At 40.7% G+C, this 27,991-nt stretch overlaps 1 protein-coding gene across 2 annotated transcripts in view; it reads right to left on the bottom strand.

Moving 5' to 3' along the window:
• LONP2 (lon peptidase 2, peroxisomal) overlaps positions 1-27,991 on the bottom strand; it is an 84,162-nt gene that overhangs the window by 5,841 nt on the left and 50,330 nt on the right. For both annotated transcript variants that reach the window (XM_065925273.1, XM_065925274.1), the window contains exon 12: positions 8,865-9,007. In XM_065925273.1, the coding sequence (XP_065781345.1) occupies positions 8,865-9,007 (143 nt within the window). The remainder of the gene's footprint in view (positions 1-8,864; positions 9,008-27,991) is intronic.

Raw genomic sequence — 27,991 nt, 5'->3', positions numbered from 1 at the left:
AGGGCTGAGTGACCCGAACCAGCCCTACACAATTATCCTCAATATACTTAATCCTGTGCTAATTTAACAGAAAAGGCCATGCTGCACAACTGTTAGCTATAACAAGAACAAATCCCACTTTTTAAAAATAGCTAAATCCTCAAAACTTATTTTGTCAAAATAATGTGTCCAAAGAATCAAGAGTAAGACTCATGCTGATTATCACATTGCTCCAACACTCTCCACTTACTGGGGAGTCGTGCTGCTCTGGGTAGAAGTAACTGGTACACAGTTCACTGACAGGCAGGAGGGTAGATAAGTGCACGTGGCCAAACCAAAACCATCCAGGCTCATAATCACTTTATTCTAGCTTGATGGCAAGTGTTCTAAAATTAACCTGAAAATGGGACTAGTGACAAATCTGTGTAACTCAACAACATACAGGGGTGGGAGAACTGAGGGCAGGAGTTGCTATTAAACCGAGAATCTCGTAATCAGGCTAACAACAGCCATCTAAGACAAGTCAAGAATCCAGGGGCTTCCCTGGTGGTCCAGTGGTTAACAATCAGCCCTCCAATGCAGGGGACGCAGGTTCGATCCCTGGTCGGGGAACTAAGATCCCACATGCCGCAGCAGCACTGGGCCCTCGTGCCTAAACTAGACTGAAGCCCACGCACCACCATGAAGAGTGCAACAGTTAAGACCGCATGAAGCCCAAACCATATATAGTATTATATATTGGGAAAAAAAAAAAATTGAATCTGTAACTCAGGAAAAGAACTTGGGAGTCATACTCTTCAAAGTCATTTGTTCTGAAATAAACAATTCTCTAACTACTAAGCATCCATTTTCTATTTATTTTTCCCTCAGAAATAATGAATACAAGTAAATATGAATTTAAAAGATGAGATATATGCTCTTTCTTGTTCCTGAATGCAGTTTCCCAGCCATCTTAAACTGTGTATAGAACAATTTGTATTTTATAGAATTCCCTAATGAGATTCAACACAATAATTTCAAAATGGTATCTATTGGTGCTTTGCTACCAGTTTCTAACTCCACTGTTTTGTGGAATCATCAATTATATTAGGTAAGCCAGGCCTCAGCTTGATGCTTAGAACATTTTTCCCTCTAAATGTCAAAGTGGAACACGAGTATCTCAAGTTCATTTGTCATTCAATTTCCCTTCAAACTGGTGCTTCAGTTTCCTTCATCTGTTAACTAAGGCTTGTTCAAAGAAACGGTCAGTTTCTTCTGTAACAATTCTATCAATCATGTATATATGCAAATTGAGATGTTTAAAATATTTAATAAAGTTAATGATAGGATATGTCTTATAAAGTATGGTTGCATTCCTAACACTTCAGTGATAGCAGTGTTTAAGGAGCATTTGAGCATCTAATCACTGCCAATTTCACTCTGTTCTTTCCTCTTGATTAACTCAATAGTGATATTTATTGATATTTGACTGAAATAGTAAATACACGCAACTCTTTGTGACCCTTCCAAGCCTAGATCAACACCTGCAGTTTTAACACCTCGTTAGTTACTATTGCGGCCACTGGAGGGATGAAGTTTTTCCTTCGTCTGTCGGGGCTTTACTAGCATCTGGCGCCAGGCTCCATTACAGATCACAGGGATAGCAAGCCAAAACCTCAGGGCCGCGACTGACTACCTGCCTAACCACAAAGAATAAGGGGCCACTAATCTCCCAGCATGGAGAGTGCAACAAGAGGATCGAACCAGCGCTTGTCTACAGAGAGCCCTGCAGAGGCGAGGGCCCATGTCTGGGGAGCTGGGACAGGTGTCTGCTGGGCAGAAAAAGGCCAGGATGCCTTTTCACAGCAGAGAGGCCAGCATGTGCCAAGGACTCAAGACAGGATAATACCGTGGGCCTCCTCTCCAGAGACGAGCGCGGCGCCTCCCTAAACACAAAGCCTGCGCTGTCAGACGGCTGCGGCACGTGCGCAGGTTTGCCCCACGGTGATGGTTACAGCACACGAGGTTTCTTTCACAGCTCAGACGGCATACTTTATAATGTCCCCACGGCAGCTCTCCATCTGCCAACTTCCGTAAAGTCTTTGGAGGAATATGATTTTTCTAGTTGCAAATGCGTTTTGGCAGCGTTTCGCTTGGAGGGGCCCTGGGGTCAGCCCCTGGAAGCAGTGTGACACAGCCCTGTCTGGCCCAACACCAGTGCTGCTGAGAGCCAGCGGCTTTCAGATGCTTCCGGTAAGGAAGGCCTTTCCTTGACTGGTGGTGAGCCAGGCGACTGCAGCGTCGGTGCAGCCTTAACGGGGCTGCAGGGCATGGCAGGTCTGCACCGGAGGGATGGAGGAGGAACTTACTACCATGACTCTGGGCATTTCCTTAGTGTTTACACACCCTGGTCATTCCTAGCAGCTGACTGTGTCTGCCTGCAAGGGAAGCACGTGGATGGGATCGCCTGGAATTCACCTATGGACGCATTCTATTCAGGATGCTTTTTAAAATCGCCATGTCTAGTCTCTTCTTCCCTTTTTTTGCTCCCTTCCCTGTTTTTTCTAAGGGTAGTGACATCTGGATAAGGACTTTTCATACAACATGGAGGCTTTCATACTCGTGAATGGAGTCACAAATGCTCAGATGACAGATTGTCAGGATTAGCAGACTGGACAAAACACACTCATGGCTTGGATGACTAGTTTTCTGAGGCTGAAAATCAAATGCATCCTGGAAACTCTAGAATTTATGTGTTCTTCTGATTGACTCACCATATTTGCAATCCGTGGGATTAAGACTGCAATCCCCAGAGGTATACAGGAACTCTTTATATGTTGGTATTTTTTTGGGGGAGGGGAGTATGAACTGCAGGATTGTATAATATTTACATAATGTATCTAATTTGTATGCATATCCAATATGCAGATATATATATAAATGTGTGTGTGTGTGTGTGTGTGTGTGTATCTAATCATGTGGAAGCTTCTCTTGGCTTCACTAGGATAATGAAAGTAAGATTCTCGTCTCACCCCAAAGAGGTTCACATAATCAATAAAAGTAATCATAACCAAGTTTACCATTATTAATAGCAATCTCATAACTGACTAGCTAAGTAAGATTCAACAGCTGGGCCCCTCCTAAATCCTCCATATCTGGATGCAGGCCTGCCCTGAGGAGGTGAACTCAGGGAGGTGAAGCACCTGCTTCACTCTCTCCCATTTTTAAAATCTCATAACACAGGGAGATCTTTTATTTTTTTTTTTAAGTGGATTTAACTGATCTTGTTATTGTATATGAAAAAGTGACTAATGATACTATTCCTAAATTTGAAATCTAGACGAAGTTTCTCATTTGTTCAGGAACTCAAGGAATGTAACACAAGCAGAAGTGTGCCTTCCTGTCATTCCTCTTCACTGTTAGTTTGCTAGGTCAGTAGCATTTTTTGGTACTAACATACTTTTGCAGACTCATCTTCAATAAAAGTAAAGCACAGTAGCCATCAAATTAAAAGACGTTTGCTCCTTGGAAGAAAAATTATGATCAACCTAGGCAGCATATTAAAAAGCAGAGACATTACTTTGCCAACAAAGGTCCGTCTAGTCAAAGCTATGGTTTTTCCAGTGGTCATGTATGGACGTGAGAGTTGGACTATAAAGAAAGCTAAGCATCGAAGAATTGATGCTTTTGAACTGTGGTGTTGGAGAAGACTCTTGAGAGTCCCTTGGTCTGCAGGGAGATACAACCAGTCCATCCTAAAGGAGATCAGTCCTGGGTGTTCACTGGAAGGACTGATGCTGAAGCTGAAACTCCAATACTGTGGCCACCTCATGCGAAGAGCTGACTCACGAAAGACCCTGATGCTGGGAGGGATTGGGGGCAGGAGGAGAAGGGTACGACAGAGGATAAGATGGCTGGATGGCATCACTGACTCAATGGATGTGAGTTTGAGTAAACTCCGGGAGTAGGTGATGGACAGGGAAGTCTGGTATGCTGCAATTCATGGGGTCGCAAAGAGTCAGACACGACTGAGCCACTGAACTGAACTGAACTGAAAGCACAGTAAGGGATGGTCATGTTATTAAAGCAAATAATAATGAAGCTTATAATGAAAGTCACAGGGACTTTTAGTTTTGTGACTAGATATGGGTCTATGTGTTTTTAGGGTGCATGGTGGTTGCACAAACTAGTATTTGTTCATTTTTTTTTAGCATGTACTAGGCACTATGGTGGGCTTCCCAGGTGGCACAGTGATAAAGAATCTGCCTGCCAATGCAGGAGATGCAGGAGACTCAGGTTCAATCCCTGGGTTGGGAAGATCCCCTGGAGAAGGAAATGGCAACCCACTTCAGTATTCTTGCCTGGGAAAACCGATGGACAGAGGAGCCTGATGGGCTAGAGTCCATGGAGTCACAAGGAGTCAAACATGACTGCACAAATGCATCCACACAGGTACTATAGTGGGTACTTTATAAACATTAACTCACCAACTTCTGAAAACCTACACATAATTACTCCCTTGCATCAGACGACGCCAGCACAGTCCAGGGGGAGGGGTTCATCCCTGTGAGTGACAGGCCTCTTCCTCCTCCTGCTAAGTCCTGTTTATGGCGGCTGGCTTTCCCATCTTCACTCTCTGCTCACTTCCTTCTATATTCAAAACCACTCTTCTCCTTCCTGACCACCCTGAGTCCTGCTATCATCCTGAGTGTCTTCAGCAAGTACCTGAGACTCATGCAACCTGGCTTCTCTGTCTCTAAGAACCCCCTTGACCCCCCCAAACATACTCCTCAACCTAACCCAGTCACCCTTTTCCCAGTTCTGACTGCCAACAGAAGCCATACAACCTCTGAAATCTGAATTCCACCACTCCCTTCCCTGACCACTCACTTTATCATCCTTCCAGCTCACTTGTATTCAAGACCACCAACTCTACCATCCTCATGTTATACACCAGCTCTGTCACAGCTTCACTGCTCTCCTTGGGCAGTGAGATGCCTTTGTTCCAGCGTTATCATCTCTTCCTTGGCCTTTTCTCCATCATCTGTCACACAAGGGATACTCATCACAGATACCTCCTCCCATAGCACTTTCCCAGAGACTCTGCTCCTACGGTACCACCTCTCTCTCCAGCAAACTCAGTCCAACTCTATGGGATTATTCTGATTAGCAAACAGGCTGCCATATGTAACCCCCTCCCTCTGACCTCCACTGTCCCTTCCAGCCACCTCACTTGTGTGCAGCCATCGCAGCCAAACTGCAGAAGGAATTCCCGGCAACCTCCTTCTACTTCCCACTGTCCAGACCCTCTTCACACGCTCCATCCCTCCCTGTGAACCTGCTCCGTCAAGGTCACCCACGCCCTCCACGCGGTCAGATCCAAGACACAGACGGCAAACCCGCCCACACGTTCCCCCTTGCTCAGACAGTTCCCTCTTCAGTTTCCGTGGCAGCACCGCATCCGTGTCCTGCTCTTAGCTGGTGGTCTGCTCCTTCTGTTTCTCTCTGCTGTGAAGCCTCCTCTTCTCCTACGGGACCCTCACTATTCAGGGCCTCTTCCCAGGCTCCCTGCTCTTCAAGCCGTATCCTTTTCCCGGGACTTTAGAACTCCTCTATTTTCTAGCAACTCTATAATTTATACCTCCCAGTCCAACACAGAGCACCATAGTTGGTAAGAACTGAAACTCTGAGGTATAGCAGGTATGCCTTTATGTTACATTGCTGTACTTCAAGCACTTCTTTCGCAGCAGAGAGAAAAGGGCAGGATCGACTTGGCTGCAGGGATTGCAGGCGAGTGGAAAGAATGCTGGGTTTGAGTTGGCTGACTGGCTTCACTAACTGCACCTTCTGTGACTTTGCATGATTCATTTAAGGTTTTTCCTGTGTGTAAAATGGATGACCCTGAGCACAAAGAAAGCCCTTGTGGATAATAAAGCAATGTTCCATAAATCTTTATTTCATAGATGAAACATTGAGGCAGAGGGTGATAGTCATCAGACCACTAGAGGTACAGAAAGAAACCCCCTGCACCAGCATAAATTCTCTCAGCTGTGGAAAGATGAACAAAATGTTCCAAGCTCCCAGACACCAGACCTTCTATTCTAAGATGCTATTTATAGATGGGAAAATGGCTACAGGATTCATGTTGGTAAAAGTGTTCATATGTAATAGTTCAGATGCTACAAGAAAAATAAAACCACTTTTGTAATGATATCAAACAGAGCTGTTAATGCAGTGTTTATAAAATTTCTCTTTTCTGTCCTTTGGCTCTTTCTCCGCTAAAGCTCTAAGAATGTCAGCAATGCTTCCAAACCTAACAGGAGCAGATGTGGCTGGGAGAGAAGGGTCTATGCAACAGAAACAAGGATCCATCTTTTGTTTTTATTAACTGCTCTGGTGTAAATTCCCGAAGGATGACTGACACAGACTGTTCTGAAAGCCAAGAGCAAAAAGCCCTCTGGATGTGCGGGAGCAGAACCTGTCTCCATCGTCACTCACAAAATCACTGGGTTTACTCGGAACAGGAAACAGCTTTCTCAACCAAGATAAGTTTTGCTCCACTTCTTTCAACACTTCAAAATTTAAATCCACAGTATCTTAAGAATTCAAATAAGCAAAATAATGTTTCTGATTCTACTGTTCAGGACCACATTTACTGTCAAAAGTAAATGTGTTCTATTCTTGCAGCTGATCGCTTTGTAGAGGCTCATTAGCTAAATGACCAGCTCAGAGTTTTGTTTTTCTTTTTTCCATTTATTTTTATTCGTTGGAGGTTTAATTACTTTACAATATTGTAGTGGTTTTTGCCATACATTGACATGAATCAGCCATGGATTTACATGTGTTCCCCATCCCGATCCTCCCTCCCGCATCCCTCCCCATCCCATCCCTCTGGGTCTTCCCAGTGCACCAACCCTGAGCACCTGTCTCATGCATCCAACCTGGGCTGGTGATCTGTTTCACCCTTGATAGTATACTTGTTTCAATGCTGTTCTCTCTGAACATCCCACCCTCGCCTTCTCCCACAGAGTCCAAATGTCTGTTCTGTACATCTGTGTCTCTTTTTCTGTTTTGCATATAGGGTTATCGTTACCATCTTTTTAAATTCCATATATATGTGTTAGTATACTGTATTGGTGTTTATCTCTCTGGCTTACTTCACTCTGTATAATGGGCTCCAGTTTCATCCATCTCATTAGAACTGATTCAAATGAATTCTTTTTAATGGCTGAGTAATATTCCATGGTGTATATGTACCACAGCTTCCTTATCCATTCGTCTGCTGATGGGCATCTAGGTTGCTTCCATGTCCTGGCTATTATAAACAGTGCTGCGATGAACATTGGGGTGCACGTGTCTCTTTCAGATCTGGTTTCCTCGGTGTGTATGCCCAGGAGTGGGATTGCTGGGTCATATGGCAGTTCTATTTCCAGCTTTTTAAGGAATCTCCATACTGTTCTCCATAGTGGCTGTACTAGTTTGCATTCCCACCAACAGTGTGAGAGGGTTCCCTTTTCTCCACACCCTCTCCAGCATTTATTGCTTGTAGACTTTTGGATAGCAGCCATCCTGACTGGCGTGTAATGATACCTCATTGTGGTTTTGATTTGCATTTCTCTGATAATGAGTGATTTTGAGCATCTTTTCATGTGTTTGTTAGCCATCTGTATGTCTTCTTTGGAGAAATGTCTGTTTAGATCTTTGGCCCATTTTTTGATTGGGTCATTTATTTTTCTGGAATTGCCAGCTCAGAGTTTAAACAGATAAACAAGATGGCTTTGGGAACTATTTCCCCTCAGTTTTAAGATCTGAGGAAAATCACATTGACTGGTAGTGGTTTCAAATGCTGGATGGGAGACTGTCGTCTGCTTAACTTATCAGATATATTATTTGAAATTTTTTTTTTCCTTTATACAGAAAAGGTGATGGGAAAGCTTCTGAAGAAAGATACTAATAAGTTCAGTAGTAACATACATATTTTTCTAGTAACTGCTTCATGAAAGCTTATCTAAGCATCCTGTGAAATACATCACAATACCTCAGTAATCACAGCTTCAAATGCCTATTTCCACCCAGCTGCCTTGATTCAGTCCTGCTCCCAGGCCTTTACGGCTTGGCGTCCCGCTATGAGGGATGGTTAGGGGAAAGAAGACAACATAGAGCTGGACTTGCACGTGGGTTTAACCTGAAAGGAACCAGTAATAACGATGGAAGAACAGACCCTGAAAGATGTCATCTGGTCTGCACTAGAGCAGCCTGAAGCTAAAGTCAGGCTCATGTCTCTAGGTATTATGTACTAGGCTGTTTCCCTACCGCCTTCTGCCAAGCCTTTGATAGCACAGAGGAAGAATCCTTAATTAAGGCACATAAATAGGAATATAGAATTTCTAAGGAGGAAAGTCAGAGACACTGTTCTTAAAATGGAACTGAATGAAAAGAATAAGATCAGACTGGGTTTCTAAAAGAGCACCCACTAGGGTCTCTGGGGCTCTGCAAAAGTCATATGTATTATCACGTTGTGTTGTGCTAAGTCACTTCAGTCATGTCTGACTCTTTGCAACCCCAAGGACTGTAGCCTGGCAGGCTCCTCTGTCCATGGGGCTCTCCAGGCAAGAATACTGGAGTGGGTTGCATGCCCTGGATCTTCCCGACCCAGGGATCAAACCCACATCTCTTAGGTCTCCTGCACTGCTAGGCAAGTTCTTTACCACTAGTGCCACCTGTGCAGCCTATTATCACATTAAGTACCAACATTTAATACTCGAGAGAAAACAAGTTTCCAACCTGAAGACGAAATTCCGCCTCACCAAAGAGCCAAACCTACTTCTCCCCTAATCTATCAGGCAACAGAGTGGGTATCAATGAAGTAAACAGGTGGGTATCAATGAAGAAACCAGAATGCTCACCTCCATTTCATACATAGGGGGCCCGAGGATGTCTTTCAGAGCATGGAAGTCAATCAAAATTGGCATTTCAGGTGGGAGGGCCAAGTCGGTAGTGTCACTGACAGGGTCGGATTTTCCATCTTCTAAGGTGTGTTCTTTGCAACCTAAGGGAGAAAAATTTACTCAAGAACACTCAGAGATGTGCAGGATGAAAATTCATTATCAGTAAACATCAAACAGAAGCTCAGTGGATTTCTAGTAGTTCAGTCACCTTTATATATGTATTAATGCACAAAAATTCACCTTGCGTATCTGTGGAACACAATAGAAGAATTAGTCTTTCAAGAGCCCCTGAGGATGACGCAGTGCATCGCTCTGTTCATTTACTTTTCCTTGTTTGTCCTCATCTCCCCCTGTTAAAGATTAAGCCCCAGAAGAGCAGCAGCCTTGCCTGTCTTCTTTTCAACCATTATATTAAGCTGAGAGCAATGCCTGGTACTACTCAATGGATGGCCTTTAGAGGCCAGATACTCAAGGGTCAGATGCGTAGATCAATGTGTACAATTCTCTGTGAAATCAACACAATTTGAACTGTTCAAGTCCCTCTTCAGAGGAATTCCATCAGGTGTCCCATTTCTATCAGGCAACGAAAACTTGGAAATGACAGAACCCATAGAAGCAATGCCTCTTGCGTAAATATACAGCTCAACTCCAAGGTTATTATTTTCCAATAAAAACAAATATAATTGCCAGTGCCTGGTAAGAGAACATGAAGCCTGGCTTGAAACCCCTATAATAATGGACCATTTCCTTTACCTGCCTAAGAGCCCTGGCTGCTGACATCTTGTCGAAGGACTGACTCATTGTGGTCGGGATTAGACATCGGGGAACAGGAGCCAGCTGCCCTAGCAGACCTTTCCTATTGGTCTTTGTAATTTCAATCTGAGTAAAGAAAAATGTTACTTACGGCTATAGCCAGAAACCGAAAATGAGAAGAGGTTTAAAAATGCAGGAAATATCTGGCTCTATTCAGCTTCATTCCCTGTTTTTCTTTTCCTTTAGTTCTGTCATAATTCTCCTACCTCTTGTTCTATCTCACAAAGTGTTTTAAAAATATTTTTCTTTTATTACTTTCTTTACCTACACCCTTCCTTCTGGAGATGATTACTATATATATTAACATACAACCCGTGATAAAGTCACCTAAACATTGTATATGCATATATATTTATTCTAGTTTTGCTATGATCCTTCTATTCTGATACCTCATGAATTTAAAAGAATTGTTTTCCACTAACTCTTTTCACAAGTGATTACTGAATATGTTTAATAATATTAGACCTTAATTTTGGACTCCAATGACAACTGGACACATCCTGGAGTGTCCCCCAAGACCCCTGTGTCTTGCGGCCTTGTTGTAACGTCAGGGTGAAGGCCTCTGTTGGCTTACTCTCCTGCTGGACCCTACAGGGCTCCTCTTCAAGACTGAATCATGAGTGAAGACAGACAACAGCTCAGACTTTTTCCTACTTGCTGGCTACTTGACTTTATACAAAGAAAACTCTGACGGCAAAGTGCAATGCACACACTGTATCCCAAGTGTGGGTCTTAACTTACAGATAATCTCACAGTCCTACTTCTGCATTGTCACTTGATCTTTGGCTCAATCACATTCTGAGAAGTCTTCCCTGATCTTTCCAACTTCTTATAGTGCTTACTTATCTGTTTCACAAAATCGAGCAATTTCTGGGTTACTCTGTGGCACATGGGAGATTTTCTACCTGCTGTTCTGTCTGCAGCAATGTCAATGATCAAGGGTGGGAAGGCACTTGAATCAACAGTTTAGCTACACACAGATCTCAGAGCGGAACAGAAAGCAGGTGTCAATGCTTAATTAAAATTAATGCACAGAAAAAAAAAGCACTACTGTCTAAGGTTACTGTACACTAAAAATGAAGGGCTCTGAAACTCTAGATGATGCCTAGAAGAGGCTGCAAGTTTCTTTAGCCTGTTGTGTTTGTGTCGGACTTTCCTGAGATCTAATTACAGTTGCCAGTTTGGAATTCACTATCACAGGAGGAAGAAAAACTGGATGGGTGAAAGCCAATCCACACTATGTAATCAATGCTTTGGGACATCCCATCGCTTTCCAAGTGGAGTAGTGAATTCGGTGCTTTGAGCACAGAGGGGGTGGGCATGGGGACAGCTACTTCTAATGCGACTATACCTTACAATGCAAAGGATGGCCATCCACTCCAGGCTCTAGGCACAGCAGCTGGGTGATGAAAAAGCAATAAACTTAGAACTAATCTGTGCTTTGAAACGTTCCACCATGAAACACCAGCCTAGAGAACTAAAGCTTCATGTCAAGGAAATTGTACCAGCTAATCAGAAAAGACAGGCTGGCACTGGATTTCAAGAACCATCTACTGCACCTTTGTTGTGGTTGTTTAGTTGCTGAGTCATGTCTGACTCTTCTGTGACCCCATGGACTACTGCCCACCAGGCTCCTCTCTGTCCATGCAATTTTCCAGGCAAGAGTATTGCAGTGGGTTGCCATTTCCTCCTTCAGATTCCTCCTCAGGAATCTTGCTGACCCAGGGACTGAACCCGTGTCTCCTGCATTGGCAGGGGTTCCTTACCACTGAGCCACCAGGGAAGCCCCTACTACACCTTGGGTAACGCAAAGCGAGTAAGGAAATGGACTTCACAGAGTGTACACTTTGGTTCCTCATTAAACGTCATCTCACCAACCTGCCACTCCAGGAATGAGGCCCAGGTTAGAGCTGAACCCTGAGTCCTTGAATAAGCTTTCAGTACTCAACTCAAATGCCCTGTTCTCCCTTGTCAGAAGGGATCAGCACCAAGGGAAGACAGTGGCAGAGTCCTTGGGACTCATAAATGGCCTTGCCCCAGATCATAACATTCACGCCAGATGGACTTTCTAAGGCACAGCAAACAACAACAACAGAACAAGGACCCTGTCCCACAGATCCTTCCTGCTAGAACTGCACAGTTAACTTTCTTCTATGCCCTTATCTTGGGGTAAAACAGTGGTTCTTAAAAAATGGGTAACAGTCACATGAAAAACATTATTTCACCAAGAAGCTTTTTAAAAAATAATATTTATTTTTATTTATTTATTTGGCTGCACTGGGTCTTAGTTGCAGTGAGGCATGTGGGATCCAGTTCCCTGGCCAGGGATTGAACCCAAATCCCTAGCACTGGGGTCTTAGCCATTGGACCACCAGGGAAGCCCAAGAAGTTGAAATGATAAAAGCCAAGTTACATTTTCTGGTTACCAAATTAGAGTAACCAATAAAGTTTAAGAAATGACAAAGATAACATTAAAGAGAATGGAGAGATCTTCTTAAATACTACTGCTTATGGAAATATAAATTGATTCAATCTTTCTGGAAGGCCATTTGTCAATATATTGAAAGTTTCCTAAATATTCATAATCTCACACCCAGTGATTCTATTTCTCAGGAACCTATCTTTAACTTTAAACAAATGCTTAGATAACAAATCTACTCACTGTAGCACTATTTTTAACAGCAAAAATTAGATCCAACATAAAGACGCAACATTAGGAGCATGATTAAATAAACTGTGGTACAGCCATGGATCTAATGAAATACTATACAGTCACTAAAACTGCTTTCTAAGTGTTCTTTTTTGATAATTTTTTTCCTTATGTGTTTTTAAGTGATGCAAGAAAAGCCTTTTGAAACATCATCAAATGGAGGAAAGAGAGGGGTAAAATTTCTCATGCCGTGAATCTTACTAATATAAATGTCTATGAGAATGAAGTTATATAATTCAAGATGTTAATACAAGCTGTTCCCTGAGTTATGAGGTTAAGATTACATGATGAGATAGTCAATAAATAAAAGTCTCCAATCTTGGCTCTGTCTTCCTAGTTGGCCTTGAAAAAAGCTACTTTACCTCTCCATATCTGGTTTTCCAATCAGTAAAACCATAACAATTATAGTAACCCTTAGAGAGTTGCTGGGAGAATTTGATAATGCTAAAAGCCTTACTTATGCATAAATGAAAAACTGAATTATATAGAACAGTATTTAACACAGACTTCTAAGACCCACATGTCTTACTCCATAGCCCATTTCACTGGAAGAAAGCAAAATGCTTTCTGCACCCCAACCCCACCCAGGGCCCCACAGACAGGGCTTTGACCACACATGACTGTAGGGGATGACATAAATTATTTTTTCTATTTTATTCAAGAAAATAGAAAAAGATACCAAGACTCAAGACTCTGCCCCATATTTCTCATCAGTATTATCAGTCCGTCCTGAGTCTAATTCAGGATACAGCCGGGGTGGTCAGGGCATAACCGAGGGGCTGAATGGCATGAAGGTGGCAGATAAGCAGACAGCACCAGAGGCTGAACCTGCAAGGTAGCTGCTCTGCTAGCAAATGTGGACCTTAGTACAGCAAGGGTGAAACTCGATGTCACCACAGCTACTACTGAAGGATATCCTATAGCTGAGAACTTCTGGGGCGGGAGGGGTTGGGGGCTGTCAGCCTCCCAAAGCAGCTGTCACCAGGACACGATCACGTGATATTTCCCAATCACTTTCCCCGTCAGAGGAACATGATTTACATACACAAGCCCTAGAGCCAAAGAATCACTGTGGGAAGGAGGGACAAAGGAAGGTCCTAAGAGAAGAGGCAGACAGGAAGAACAGAGGGGTGTGATACCTCAGGAAAATCCAGTAGCTTTCTTGTTTATTTAAAAAAAAATTTCTCACCTTTTGAACAAATCTTGCAGCAAATGGTGTTTCTGAGCAAGTGATCCGACCAAGGGAAAGTAGCAGAGGCCAGGATCAGGTTACCAACACCAACAGGTACTCCCCAGAACACGGCAGAAACAAAAACCCACCCCACCATACACAGCCCCAGGTTATCTACAGTCATCTTTACTCAAGACAGAACCTTGCAGGTATCACTTATTATTCTCTATATTCTGCTTAACTTGAAGCATATGCTACACTCTCCAGCTCACTCTCATGAGTTCAAAAGCTACATTTTGTGGTAAAGACATGAAACGAACCCCTTCTTCTAGATTATGAAAGAAGAAGTAGTATTCATTTTCATGAATAATAGTTGTTGGTTTTTTTTTTTAACTCCCTTGGGGTAGTGATGGAGGAGAGGATGGAGTGTACAATACTGTTGACTGCAACCAGCAATCGAGTAACAGGGGTAACTCGAACACAGAGGGTTAATCCTCCAAAGGAACAAATGCTACCTGTTCCTGTCATACTAATACAATGTCCCCAAGAACGTCCAGATCTCATTCTGAGGCTTAGCAGAATTCAGGAAGTGTCAGGAAATTCAAATACAGAATGGAACCACGAGCCATTAAAATTTAAGAACTAGGCAAAAAGTAAAAAGTCTGGTCCAATCCTTCATTTTATACTCAAGGAAACTGATGGAAGATTGAGCAAATCTCCTGACGTCCACAGTAAATCACAGACAGCCTTGGGATTCTGGATGTCCGGTCAAGGGCACGTGTTGTTCCACCTCAAGTCTGGTTTAGGAAAGCTGCCTGTAGCTCAGGAGTTCCTTGACAAGCAGCCTGGTAGCAAATTTAGAGGTTAGATTATTTTTTCCTGACTGAAAATAATCAACTCATCTGCCATCACATACACATTCCCTTCTATGACTGTTGTCAGAAAAAACTGTGAAAGACTTGGAAAAGAGCAAAACATAGATTACTGGGAGAGCTGTCCAGTGTGTGCCGCCAGGCTGTCTTGGGGCCTTTCGGCTATTCTCCTGGAAGCTGTAGGAAACTAACAGTAACAAAGATGATTCCTGTCCACAGAAATGAAAAAGGATTTTGTCCTCTCCCTTTCTCAAGAAGCTGGTTTTGCAAATTAATTTCAGCATTCCTGATCACCTATATAGATGTCTATGTTTTGAATTCTCCATGGAACCAGATCTTACTAAGATCAACCTTACTGGTTCTCTCATTAATAAATGAGCTCATTCAAATCTTTAACACGTGTTCATTTTATATCTGTATAACAGATATTTATATTTATATCTGTATAATAATCTGTGATGATTTTGCCATTAAAAATTGTTATCCTTCAATACTGAACAAAAACAAATGTTTCTAAAAAGTGACAGATTCCCTCAGGAGTCAACCCTTAAGCTGACATGTTTAGATTTTAAAACTTTAGGGCCTCAGACACATACACCAAATTGCTTTAGATACAAAAACATGAACTTCCCATTTTGGGTATTCCTGATTTTGGGTAGATCCTCAGAAACATCCAGGAGAGAGGCACAACTGATCCTCTTTATTTCCAAGAGGCCTTGGAATCAGACAGCTTGGATTTGTGGTCCATTTCTTACAAGTTGGTATCATTTTGGGAAACTTCCTTTTTCTGGGGGGTAACTTTATTATGATAATATATATGTAACATATATGTTGATCATTTTATCCACTTGAACTGTACAATTTGGTGGCATTAAATATATTCACAATGGTGTTGCAACCTTCACCACTATCTATACCTGAAACTTTATCATCTGTATGTAAACTCTGAACCCATTAAATTGCAACTTCCCATTCTTTCACTCCCACATCCAACTGGCAACCTCCACGCTACTTTTCTGTCTCAATGAATTTGTCTATCCTAGCAACCACATATTAAGTGGACTTATATAATATTTGTCCTTCCGGGTCTCGTTTGTTTTACTTAAGCATAGTATTTTCTAAGTCCAGTCATGTTGTGTAATATATATCAAAATTTTCCTTCTCATGGCTGAATACCATTCCATTATATGCAGACAGCACATTTTGTTTATCTACTACTCATCGGCTGATGGACACTTGGGGTGTTTTCATCTTTTGGCTATAGTGAATAATGCTGCCATGAACACTGCTATCACCCCCGCTTTGAACTCTTTTGGATATAAACCTAAAAGTGGTTACAAGGTAGTTCTATGTTTAACTTCCTGAAGAACTGATGGGCTATTTTCCGCAGCAGCTGCACGACTTTATATTCCCATTAGCACTGCACAAACATTTCAATTTCTTCACGACCTCGCTGATGTGCAGCTTTTTCTTTTCCATTTTATTTTATCACAGCCATCATACTGGATAGGAAGCAATGGCTCTCTGTAGCTTTCATTTGCATTTATCTAACGACTAACAATGGTAGGTATCTTTCCATGTGCTTACAGGCCATTTGCCCATCTTCTCTGGAAAAAGTGTCTATTCAAGTCCTTTCACTATTTTTGAATTGGGTAGTTTTTTGTTGGTTGAGTTGTAGGAGTTCTTTATGCATTCTGAATATCAATCTCTTATCAGTCACATGATTTGCAAATATTTCCTCCCATTCTATAGCTTTTCCGCCTTACTTTCTTATGTCTTTTAATGCACTAAAGTTTTAAATTTTGATGAAGCTTATTTGTTTACCTTTGTTACCTGTGCTTTTGGTATCATATCCATGAAGTCACTGCCAAATCTAATGTCATGAAGATTTTCCCCATTGTTTTATTCTGGGTGCTTAATAATTTTAGCTCTTAAGTTTACGTTATTGATCAATTTTTAGTCAACTTGTATATATATTATACGGTAAAGGTCCAAATTCATCCTTTTGCATGTGAATATTCAGTATTCCCAGCAACAGTTTGCTGAAAACACTTTGCTTTCCCCACTGATCTAGGCATCCTTATTAAAAATCAACTGACAACATATGTGAGCCTTTCTTTCTGTTCTATTTGTCCCAATGGCTTATATATGTCTGTCTTTATGCCAGTACCATACCACCTAATTACTCTGTCTTTATGCCAGTACCATACCACCTAGTTACTGTAGCTTTGTAGAAAGTTCAAAGTCAGGACACGTGAGTCCTCCATTTTGTTCTCCTTTTTTAAAGATTGTTTTGGCTTTGTGGGGCCCACTGAAATTTCACATGAATTTGAAGACTGGCTTTTCCATTTTTCTGAGAAAGGATGTTGAAGTTTTGGAAGAGACTGCAATGAATCTATAGATCTCAACAACGTTAAGTCTTCCTATTCATGAACACAGGATATCCTTCCATTTACTTGGTTCTTAAAATTTTTCTTTCCACCAGTGTTTTGTAGTTTCTAGCATACAAGTCTTTTGCCTCCTTGGTGAGATTTATTCTTTAGTATTTAAGTTTTTTAGATGTTATTGTAAATGGAACTGCCTCTTAAATTTCATTTTCAGATTGTTAATTTCCCTAAGCCCTTAAAGCTCCATTTTCTCATCTGAAAAGAGAGAAATTGTACGTACACTTCAGATAGTTGTTACAGGGATAATGGATATAGGATATAAAGGAATAATGAAATCATAGTATAGCTTCTAAGGTTAGGCTTGGAGCTGTTCAGCCTAAATTAAAATCTGACATTTACTAGCTGTGAACCTTGGGGAGTTTATTTAATCTTCTGTGCCTTAGTCTTCTCATCTGTAAAATGGGCCTAAAAATAATATCTATCTTATAGGATCATTAGAGGATTAAATGAGTAAATACATGTAAAGTGCTTAGGAAGGAGTCTAGCAAACAGCAGGAACTTTATAAGTGACAACTAGCCTTCTTGCCTGAATTATCACAGAGCCTTCTACTTTGGTTTCTCTTCCTAGTTTCCTATTATCCATTTTATTCACTCTGGAAATGAATCTTTCAAATCACTATTCTAATCACATTATTTCCAGACTTAAACATCTTTTCCAGGTTTTCATTACAAATTAAGCAAATTAACTTCTAAGAGTTGCATTCAGATCTACCACCATATACTGTCAAATTACCTTTCTAATCAAAGATCCCACTGGAATGCCTTTTAAACTGAAAGAGAACATAACCACCATCCATAACTCGACTAACATTTAAGGAACACAAACCAGGGTAAGAAACTTCACCCTAGATCCCCTATTTGCAAAATGTCAGACTACAGAAACTCTAACCTTACCACACCAACTCATCACAAGTGCTTCATATGAAACAGGTATTCAATTATGGTTTGTTGAATTAAGTTGAATTTGCCTACTACATTCTTTTTTGGAAAATGTTATTGGAGTACAGTTGATTTACAATGTTGTATTAGCTTTAGGTGTATAGCATAGTGACTGCCTATTGCATTCTTAGTAACACATCTTAGTAACATGTATGGACAAATGACAAATCACCAAAACACTTAATCATTGCTTGATTTGCCAAGAAATTACCAGATTTTTAATGCTGACTTTGTCAAGTAAATATGAAGATTTTTAATAAATGAAAATTAAGGCTGTAACAAAATTATTACTGAATGAGTAAAATGTTTTCTTGAAAGTATTGAGTCCAATAACACTGGGCTCCTGAATCTTGAAGCAGGGGCAAAGTGAAACTTACAGACTGGCTCAACTGTATTCGTGTGCAGAGTGTAGGATGTGTGCTACCAGGCGTATTAACAGGAAGCTGGCAGAGAGGTCGTGCATAAACCAATGAATGGGAATACTGTTTACATTTCAACTCCTTAGCATACATGGGAATGTAAACATGGATCCAGACCCCATTTAGCTATAAAGGAAAAGATTTGTATGGCTGTAGTTATAAAACTACTCAAAAAAAAAAAAGCTGAGTAAAAAATTGAGATGTGATGCTGAGATTACAAGTGGCTTTGTTATTTCTTACAAGACAGTAGAAGTATGTGCCTCAAAGCTAAACTGACCATAGATAAAAAAGCATCTGAGAGCCTTCTCTTAGGAAGGCAGAAAGGGGAGAACAAAACCTCTAAAAACAATTCAGAAAAACCTGAATATCTTCAACTATATAATTTGTCTGTCAGTTTCAGGTTAATCTTTTCCAGAAAACCATCTTCCCAGCCAGAGGAAGTGTACTGAATGCAGCTGAGATTCAAGTTACTGACCCTGACTGCCAAGGCATTTGTGCCTGCATATTTTCAATGTTTTTTTTTTTTTTTTTTAAAAAAGGAACTAGTCATAATGGAGAAATCTGTGGATCAAATGCTCAGAAAAACCTTCATGTTAGCAATAAAATCTTTCAAGCCCTTTCTGCCAATACTTTCTTCATTATTTTGGGAATCTACTAAACATTTCTATGTAATAACTGTTGAGACAAAGATGGACATTGTGATTGTGAATCATTTCTCATCTACTCATGAAAAGAAGAACATCAAAAAAGGTATCTGGAAAACTTTCCCCCCATCTATCTCAATGAATTTTGAGATGCAAATAAATGACTATTTTGTCTCAATTTACTAAAACCAAATTTTAGAAGCTACAATATTTATAATAAATCAAATGAAGCTTTCAATCATCAATTCAATGCCTCTATAGCACTTTAAAAACCAGCATTTATCCCACATCTAAATATTATTTGCTTTTATCTACCTCCCCCAATGGACTACCTGTTACAAGTTCTCTTCCATCTCCTGCCCAGAATCCAATCTAGAACCCTGCATATCGTAAGTGTTCAGTGACTGTTAGTTGACTCACTGAATAAATCAGTGTTACACAATGGTCCAAAGCATACGACCCTAACTCTGTACCAGACAAGAGAGCTTATATCCTGTCTCCCATGGTTTTTTTTTTTTTTGCATTAATAGATCTCATTTCCTGTATCAGAGATTCAGAAAATAGTCAGTTAAGAAGTAGAGACCATCTGTAGCTTTTTTTAAAGTAGGTATTATTTTACTACCTTGTAACTTAAGGCTGGTTTTGATAATATATGTCAATGCCATCCAAAAGCCACTGTATCTTCCTACATGATTCATTAAGTGGAACAATGACTTTTAAATTTTTTGACAATATTTGATTTTCCTGTTTCCAAATACAGTTTAAATAACAAACATTTGTCTCCTATCATACGTAAGTAAGGTTTTTCCCTACTTATTGCTTATTACAGCTTCCTGACAGTCTACATAGTCACACAAATCTCTCTTAAACCAGGCCAGTACTGAAGAGGGAACAATCAGTGAATCAGTGCAAACATCAGAACAGAATACAGAATATCTTCATGAGACAGGAGTATATTCCAACATGACATTTTCATCTCAACATTAGGACACCACTTGGTTTTGGGTGTTTGGACACAACATGCTGCCTAATATCCCTACAAATGTGAAGGATTTAGTATAGAAAGTCTTAATCTCTAAATTTAATTCGATCTTGGTTTGCAAAATCCAATTAGCTGTAATAGAACCCTACAAACTCCCAAGGCTTCAGAACCATCAGCAAGCCAGGCAGGCGCCCTCAGACTGACACTCTCTCTTAAATCCATATTCCTTAACAGTTAACCTTAGCTGTTTCTTTGACTATTAAAACACTTCATTTGTCCCGAGTCACTAATACAATCAAAGGAAAGATAAGCATGAACAGATGAAGAAAGACTTTAAAATACTAAAAATGCAAAAATGAACCAAAACTTTTTGGCCCTATCTGTGCAACCTGGGTCTTTAATAAGAAACCAGCTCAAGTTTGATGGATGGATAGTCAACAGTACAAACTTAAATGCTGGCTTAGAAAAACCCTTCTGATAATAAAGTGTCTTAGATTGTAATGACTATTGAACCGCTACAGCTTTTTAAGACAGTAAATTCTGTAAGGATGAGCAGAAATTCTCAAAGCTGTGCTGCTTAAAAATTAGGAAAATGTAGACCAATTTAAATTCAGCCCCCATAGCAACACTGAAACTGTGGCCTGTCACACTCTGTTCAAAGACCTCTTAACATCAGATGGAGGCATTTCTTCAGAAACTGAAAATCGGACTTCTGAGTATTATTTTAACAATCTAAAATAAACAGCTCAAGCATCTGGTCTGTGGTTTTGGGTTCAGAGGCAAGCACACAAATTACTCTCTCTTTTTTGTTCTAACACTAGCCAGAAAGGAAGATATGGGATTTAGGTTAAAATGTTTGAGGATTTTTATACGTCACTGGAACCAAGTAATAAGAAACGACTCAAATACCCTCACTTCATTAAAAACAGCTAGCAAACTTTTTATGTGCTAAAACAAAACAAACAGGAACAGTATCAATAAAATCCATCCACGTTAAAGCTGACTAACTGAAGGTTGCTTCAGTTGTTACTAAAGAATCATTCATTTGCTTGGGGGTCTCATTAAGTTTTTCTCCCCTCAAGGTCTACCCAATTGTGCTTTTTGCCGCACGCAATTTCCACTCTCTATTAACAACCCAAACCACAGGTTTTCTTTAAAACTCTAAACAAACTATTTTCATCTTCAGGAATGGGGGTTGTATTATCAGAAATGAAATGTATAATAGCTTTATTTAAAATAAGTTAGAAAGAAAGTCTGTGAGAGCCAGCTTTCAAGACCGTCCCCAATGACCCCACCCCATGGAGTGCCATCCCTCACGGTACGAGGAGTGGTCGGTGTGACCAACGGAATGTGGCAGAGTGAGGATCACAAAAGCCTGCAGCTTCTGTCGTGAGCTCTCTCACTGAGAAAGCACAGTTCTCTCACTAAGGGAAGCCAACAGCCATGTCCTAAGCTGAGCAAGAGGCCAAAGTGGCAAGCAGCTGAACACCTGGCCATCAGTCAGCAAGGAACCCAGGCTGTCACGTGGTACTGTGATTTTAAGAAGTATTTCTCATCTTGATCTGACCACCACTGTGGTCACAACCCCCAAAGCCTTTGGAATATCCGAAGTATTGACAATGATAAAGGTATCTTTCGTTATGTGAATGAGGTGACTTCCAGGAATTAGGACAGTGCTGGTGGCCAGATTAGAGGGATGAAACTTTCTTTCCCACTCCCTGATTTCTGGGGATGGGGGCAGGGCTTGAGGTTGAAAAAGTCACCACTGGCCAATGATCTAGTTAATCACAACTAAGCAATGAAGCCTCCATAAAACCCCAAAGCAGAGCTCTTCGGTCCATTTTTGGAGAGCTTCCCTGTGCCTGTCTGCTGGGCCACAGGCTCCGTGAGGACAGAGGCTCTTTTGTTCTGGCCCTGGCCCTGTGTAGTTGATTCGTACTCTTTAATATCCTTTCATAATAAACCGGTAATCGACTGGGTCAAAGGGGTCTCCTGAGCTTGCTGAGCCGTTCCAGCAAATTAATCAAGGCGGAGGAGGGGGTTGTGGGAACCTCCAGCTTGAGCCAGTTGGTGAGAAGTCCAGGTAATACCCTGGGCGTGTGACTTGTCTCTGAGTGAAGGGCAGTCTAGCGAGGCTGAGCCCTTCGTCTGGAGCAGAACGCTGTCTCCACGTAGGTGGTGTCAGAACTGAGTTGGATTCGTGGACCCACTGGTGTCCCCGAACGGCTCATCAGGGTGAGGAAGCAACCACACACGCCCTGGAACCGGGTCTTGGAGCCCTTTTCAGCTCACAGCCACGTCAGTGAGCCTGGAGGCAGGTCCACCCTGAGCTGAACCCCCAGCTGGCTACTGCTTGATGACAACCTCACAAGAGGTCTCAAGCCACAACTAGCCAGCTAAACTGCTCCTGGGTGCCAGACCCACAGATGCACGAGATGACAAATGTTTGCTAAATTCTGGGGCACTAAGGACAAGTGCTCTACCAAGTTATGGAGTAATCTGTCACACAGCACTGAACAATGTAAAAACCCAAAAGATAAAGGGGCAGATGCCATTTGGACAGAAGACTGTTCCAAGAAGTCAAAGACAAAAGAACTTGGTGAAAAGTTACACAAAGCTCAGAAGTTACTTCCTGAAGACATTATTATACATAGTGTTTTCATAAATAAAAGAAACCCATGACATTAGACAAGCGAATGGATATGCTTCAGATTTGGAGATGACAAGTAGCAGGGGGAAAAGAGCTGAAAAAGAATCAAAAGCACTTGTTTCTCCTGCAGGAACAGCTTCCTGTTTTGGTTACAAAGGAGCCACGCTTAAAATAACCACTGTGAAGAATGCTGAGGGCTTGAGAAGTCAATGCCAGGAAGCCACAACAAAGCGCTGAAAGCAGCTCGACAGAAGAGGATTCCTTCAGAGGAAAGGACCCAAGAAAGGCTGAGGGAAAAGCTACCCTAGCAGATGAGTGGGATGTGCGGTGAGGAAGGCCCGTCGGAATGACGCTCTCCCCGGGCATCGCCCCTGCCCCCGCCTGCCCCGGCACTGCTGCAGCCAGGAGGACCCCTCTCCCTCAGCCAGCACACTCCTGCCGACGGCTGAGAGTGCGGACACCTAGGAGAATTAAAGCTAAAGAAGGCAGAGAACAGTGCCATAAACTCTGAATATTCTATTGTCACGCATTTTTAAATGTGAAGTCGCCTAGAAAGGATATCAACAATTAAGGATATTGTTATCTGCCTGCTTCCACTATATTCTGCTGATTTCACTGTCCTACATATGGCAAACGTATCAGAGAACCAATACATGTCGAAATGCAACTCAGTCAAACTGCGATCCAGACTGAACTAGAGAAACTGTCCTAGAGTTAGATCTGTGGTCTAGCCAGCCTGAGGTTTTGTGGTCAGCAAGGGGCCCAGGGCATCTATCAAGAGAGGATAGGCATGTTTGCACTGACATTAAATCCTATTGCTTGTGACTCATACCACCCAACCACTTAACCCTTTTTCCAAACTACAGCTTCTGTTTTCCTATGAGCTGGGAAGTAGATGGCTAAGCTTATAAAGATGTGTTTGTTAACAGTTAAACAGGCAAGCCTTAGTGTTTACTGGGGGATTCTGTGAAGGGACTTACAAATTCAATCACAGTCAAATTAGCTTACTGAGAATCCTACTCAACTGAGATTTTACAGCAATCAATCAAGTGGCCCAAATGTACGAAACAAAAGCTAAAGAGACTGGCAATTCTTCACAGGCTTTTTTTTCTGATTCCTTTGTCTATCACCACTATTTCTATTCAGTGTTCTCCTAGAGGTCCCTGCTAGTTCATCAGGAAAGAACTGAAATAAAAGCTAATAATGATCATAAAAGAAAAAGTAAAAACTGACATCATTTGCATTTGTGATAGCTGATGGTGTATGTAGGGCTTCCCTGGTGGCTCAGATGGTAAAGAATCTGCCTGCATTGCGGGATACCTGGGTTCGATCCCGGAGTTGGGAAGGTCCCCTGGAGGAGGGCATGGCAACCCACTCCGGTATCCTTGCCTGGAGAATCCCCATGGACAGAGGAGCCTGGTGGGCTACGGTCTATGGGCTTGCAAAGAGTCGGACATGACTGAGTGAAAATTCAAAAAAATCAGTGTTTCAATTTGGCAATTCTGCCAGATACAAGTCAATATAGTATTCTCACAGAGTAGCAACCAAAAGAACTAGAAAATTAAAAATATTATTTACAATAATACACACACATAACACATACATACAAGATTAACTAGGAATATATCTAAAGAAAAAATATGCAAAAGCTCACCACTACAACTATTAAAACACTACATTTATTAAGACTTAAATAAATGAAGCTAATCATGAACTAGAAGACTTGCTAATATCAAATTATCAATTCTCCCCAAACTGATTTATAGATGCAATCACAATCAAAATATCAGGTGTTATTTAGCCTCCAATTAAAATAAATACATTTTTTAAAAGGTGTTATTTATTTGGTGATTTACTGTTACAGAGTCACCAAGCTGATCTAAAATTAATACAGATATTTGATGAACCTACATACAATAGCCAAAGCAATCTTGAAGAAAAACAAAGCTGGAGGATTTACACTACTAGGCATCAAGACCAACCGAGATACAGTCATTATTGAAATCAAGTATGACGCTAACACTGGAAATTTCATCCCAGGCCCAAACTACCCCTCTACTTACCACAAGTCAGCTAATTTAATTCATTTTTCCTTTAAGTGTTTATCTGAGATCTCCATAACATAATCACATACATACTGCCTGAAGTGACATTTTTAAGGTTTATCCATAACAACATCTAACACACCTCATGTTAAATCTGTTCATTTCATCTGTCTTTGTTTTCATCTAATCAGTTTTTCAGATGACTTCTATGAGAATAGTTAAGAACTAACATTTTGAGGCACATTAAGTTTAATGTAGCTTCTCCAATAAATACCACATTTTCCAAAAATAATTTAGAATGCTCCATATCCTGAGAAACTTCATAAGCATTAGTTATAACCTGAATCCTTGGCTGGAGATAATTTTTGAGGAAGAAAATCTTACTAGGTATTAAATGAACATATATGGTAAAAGAGTATTTGAACAAATGGACCTAAGCTGACTCTTTACAGAGAAACCTCCAAACTGCAAAACTGAATACACAGGATATCTGTGTCCTAGGCTAAAAGGCAGGCAAAAATAGAATAAAACTGTAACCATAAACTTTTGTCTTTCAATCCAACTAGTATCGCAGAAAGGAAAAGAGCAATTTAGAATACACTAATAACATAAAAAAAAAAAAACACAGGTAGTGCTGCTTTCATGAAATAATTCCCATACTTTATAGGTAAGTGACCGACACCATAAATATTCCTCCACTGACACAATCGATTAGGAGTCTCACTTGCCTTTTAAATTTTGTTATTTGTTCTGTTTGACTGCCAGTTAAGACCTCACAAATACAAAGACAACTGTTCACAGACCAGTATTCCTGGGCCTACTCCAGAAAGTTTGTTCGATATGCTGGAGGTTTCTGCCTGTTTTTAAAGCTTGTGGCCTGAAATTACTTTTCTTCCTGGCAGTAACTCTAAGACCAGCAATATTTTTAACATTAAAAATAACTCCCTCACTGAATTACTTGAAATTTCTAAAACAACTTTATACTCTAATTTTATATAAAACAATTTTATACTATAATTTTAAATAATTCAATTTCTTAATGAGAAACTTTCAGTTACTAAGCTAGCTCCATTTGAACTTTGTGGCATGAAAGACATTTTTTTTTTTTACAGAAAATTTTCTTTTGGCTTGGTTGAGGTCATAAACATCAATTCAGAACATCTTATAATTATTTTACTAAAATCTGGAGAAGAGTCACTTACAGGTAACTCCACGGTATCTTAACAACCTAAGACCCAGCTTGGAGTCCCGTATCTCCTAATAAGAAATACAATCAAAATCATCATCTCAAGAGACAAGTCCTTATCCTAATTATTCAGTCGGACACGACTGAGCAACTTTCACTTTCACATTATGGGTGTCCTTGGTAGTATCTTAACCCAGATCTACTTAACTATGTATCATTTAAGATTTGTACTGTCAGTGAATCATTGATTGAAAAAAAAAAATAACCAAATAAATGTTACCATGAAACACTGTATGTTCTCACATGGTTCACAAGCAGTTTGAGTAAGTTCTTGACTATTTCTAGGTTATCTTTAAAAAGCTAATATGATCACAGACATTATTAGAAATACGCTAAAAATATAATAAGCATTGTGTAACTATGAAAAGCATCTTTAAACATCAAGTCCCCGTTGTTGTACTGCAGAAACCAACACAACGTGTAAAGCAAGTATCCTCCAATTAAAAATAAATTTTAAAAATTAATACATACCTCTGAATGCATTATTATAAGTTCCAAAAGAAATCATCAAAAGCCTAAACACAATTTTCAAATTGTGTCAAGTAGATAAACTCACTTAACTCTCTGCCTTTCTATTGTATCACAGACAAGAATAAAAGGACACGGGCTCAGGTGCTGGAGGCCACAGCAAAAGAGAATGCTCTAAGAATTAAAAAGGGAAACTCATGAGGATTTCAGCGTTACATCCGGAAAGGGAAAAAAGAGAAAACTATCTCAGTTCTTCACTGTCACTGTCAGCTGCACCAGCAATGCCATTCTTGATAGGCTATCAATCACCTAAAGTACTTTTCCAAAATTCAGATTTCTGAGAATCTTCTGAACATGTGTTTATTTTTAAGCTCCCCCCCACCAAATCCTATTAAAATGACAAGTAAGGGATTAAAAAAAAAAGGATAAACCCACAAAAAGAAAAAGAAAGAAGACAAGAGATCCTGACAACATTTTAGGTAACAGCAAGTAGATGGGCAAGAAGTAATAAACATCTAGCAGGCTAGAAAAAGTAGAAACTTTAATGTCTGTGAAGGAGGTAGGTGGGGGCAGGGGGTGGTTATCCACAAAATCCTACAAAGGCTCAGGAATTTGAGGTATCACTGAAAATATGGGTGAGAAGTGGGACTAAAGACAAAACCTTTTTAAAACTGTGTAAGAAATAACTGACTTCCCAAGTGGCTTGGTGGTCTCAGTGGTAAAGACTGCCTGCAGCGCAGATGTGGGTTTGATCCCTGGGTTGGGAAGAATCCCTGGAGAAGGAAATGGAGCCCCCCCCAGCACTGTTGCCTGGGAAATCCCATGAGCAGAGGAGCCTGGCAGGCTACAGCCTATGGCATCACAAACAAGTCGGACACGACTTAGTAACTAAACAACAAGAAACATTACGGGCTTAAGATCCCTATTCCTACTCTACATAACAAGGGTACTACCCCTTCCCAATTCAACAAAAGGTGGGAGGTTTACTTTTGGAAGAAATGAACCAGGAGGTTCTAGGCACAGTGTGAGCGGGGATGAAGCACATATGAGGAAGAGGAGGATTTGGGAAAGTCTACTTGTTGGATGGCATCATCTACTCAATGGACAAGAGTCTGAGCAAACTCCAGGAGACAGTGAAGGACAGGGAAGTCTGGCGTGCTGCAGGCCATGGGGTCACAGAGTCAGACATGACTTAGCGATTGAACAACTCTCTGAATGATATTGCTGTTAAAGGCACTGTGTTTAGCAAAAGAAGGAAAAGCAGGAATGATGCTTTACTGCCTCTATTCCACTGAGCTTATCACAAATTATGGTTCTTCAGCCATATTCATCAAACTTCTGTCTAGAAAGAGCTATGGAAATGGTAGAACATCTAATAAATCTCTTTACTATGAAAGAATAAAGAAATTCTCTATTCAAGTCATGTTTGTTAAAGCAAATTTTGGCAACCATGCACAGCACGCTCTGCGGTAAGAAGTTAAAACATTTTAACTTAAATATCCATATTTCATTAATTTGAGGAATAGACCTCTTCCCTTTTTTTCCTTGTCACCACCTCCTCAATTATTTTTCTAAGAAAAAATAATTTAAATTATATCTTAATTGTGTACCTATCAAAGAAAATATGTGAGAAAAACAAATGATTACACATGAAGCCATTCCAGCGAATAAATATCGGC

The sequence above is a fragment of the Muntiacus reevesi genome, chromosome 2 (genome assembly GCF_963930625.1).
Source record: "Muntiacus reevesi chromosome 2, mMunRee1.1, whole genome shotgun sequence".
Lineage (NCBI taxonomy): Eukaryota > Metazoa > Chordata > Mammalia > Artiodactyla > Cervidae > Muntiacus > Muntiacus reevesi.
This window is presented reverse-complemented; position numbering and strand designations above follow the sequence as displayed.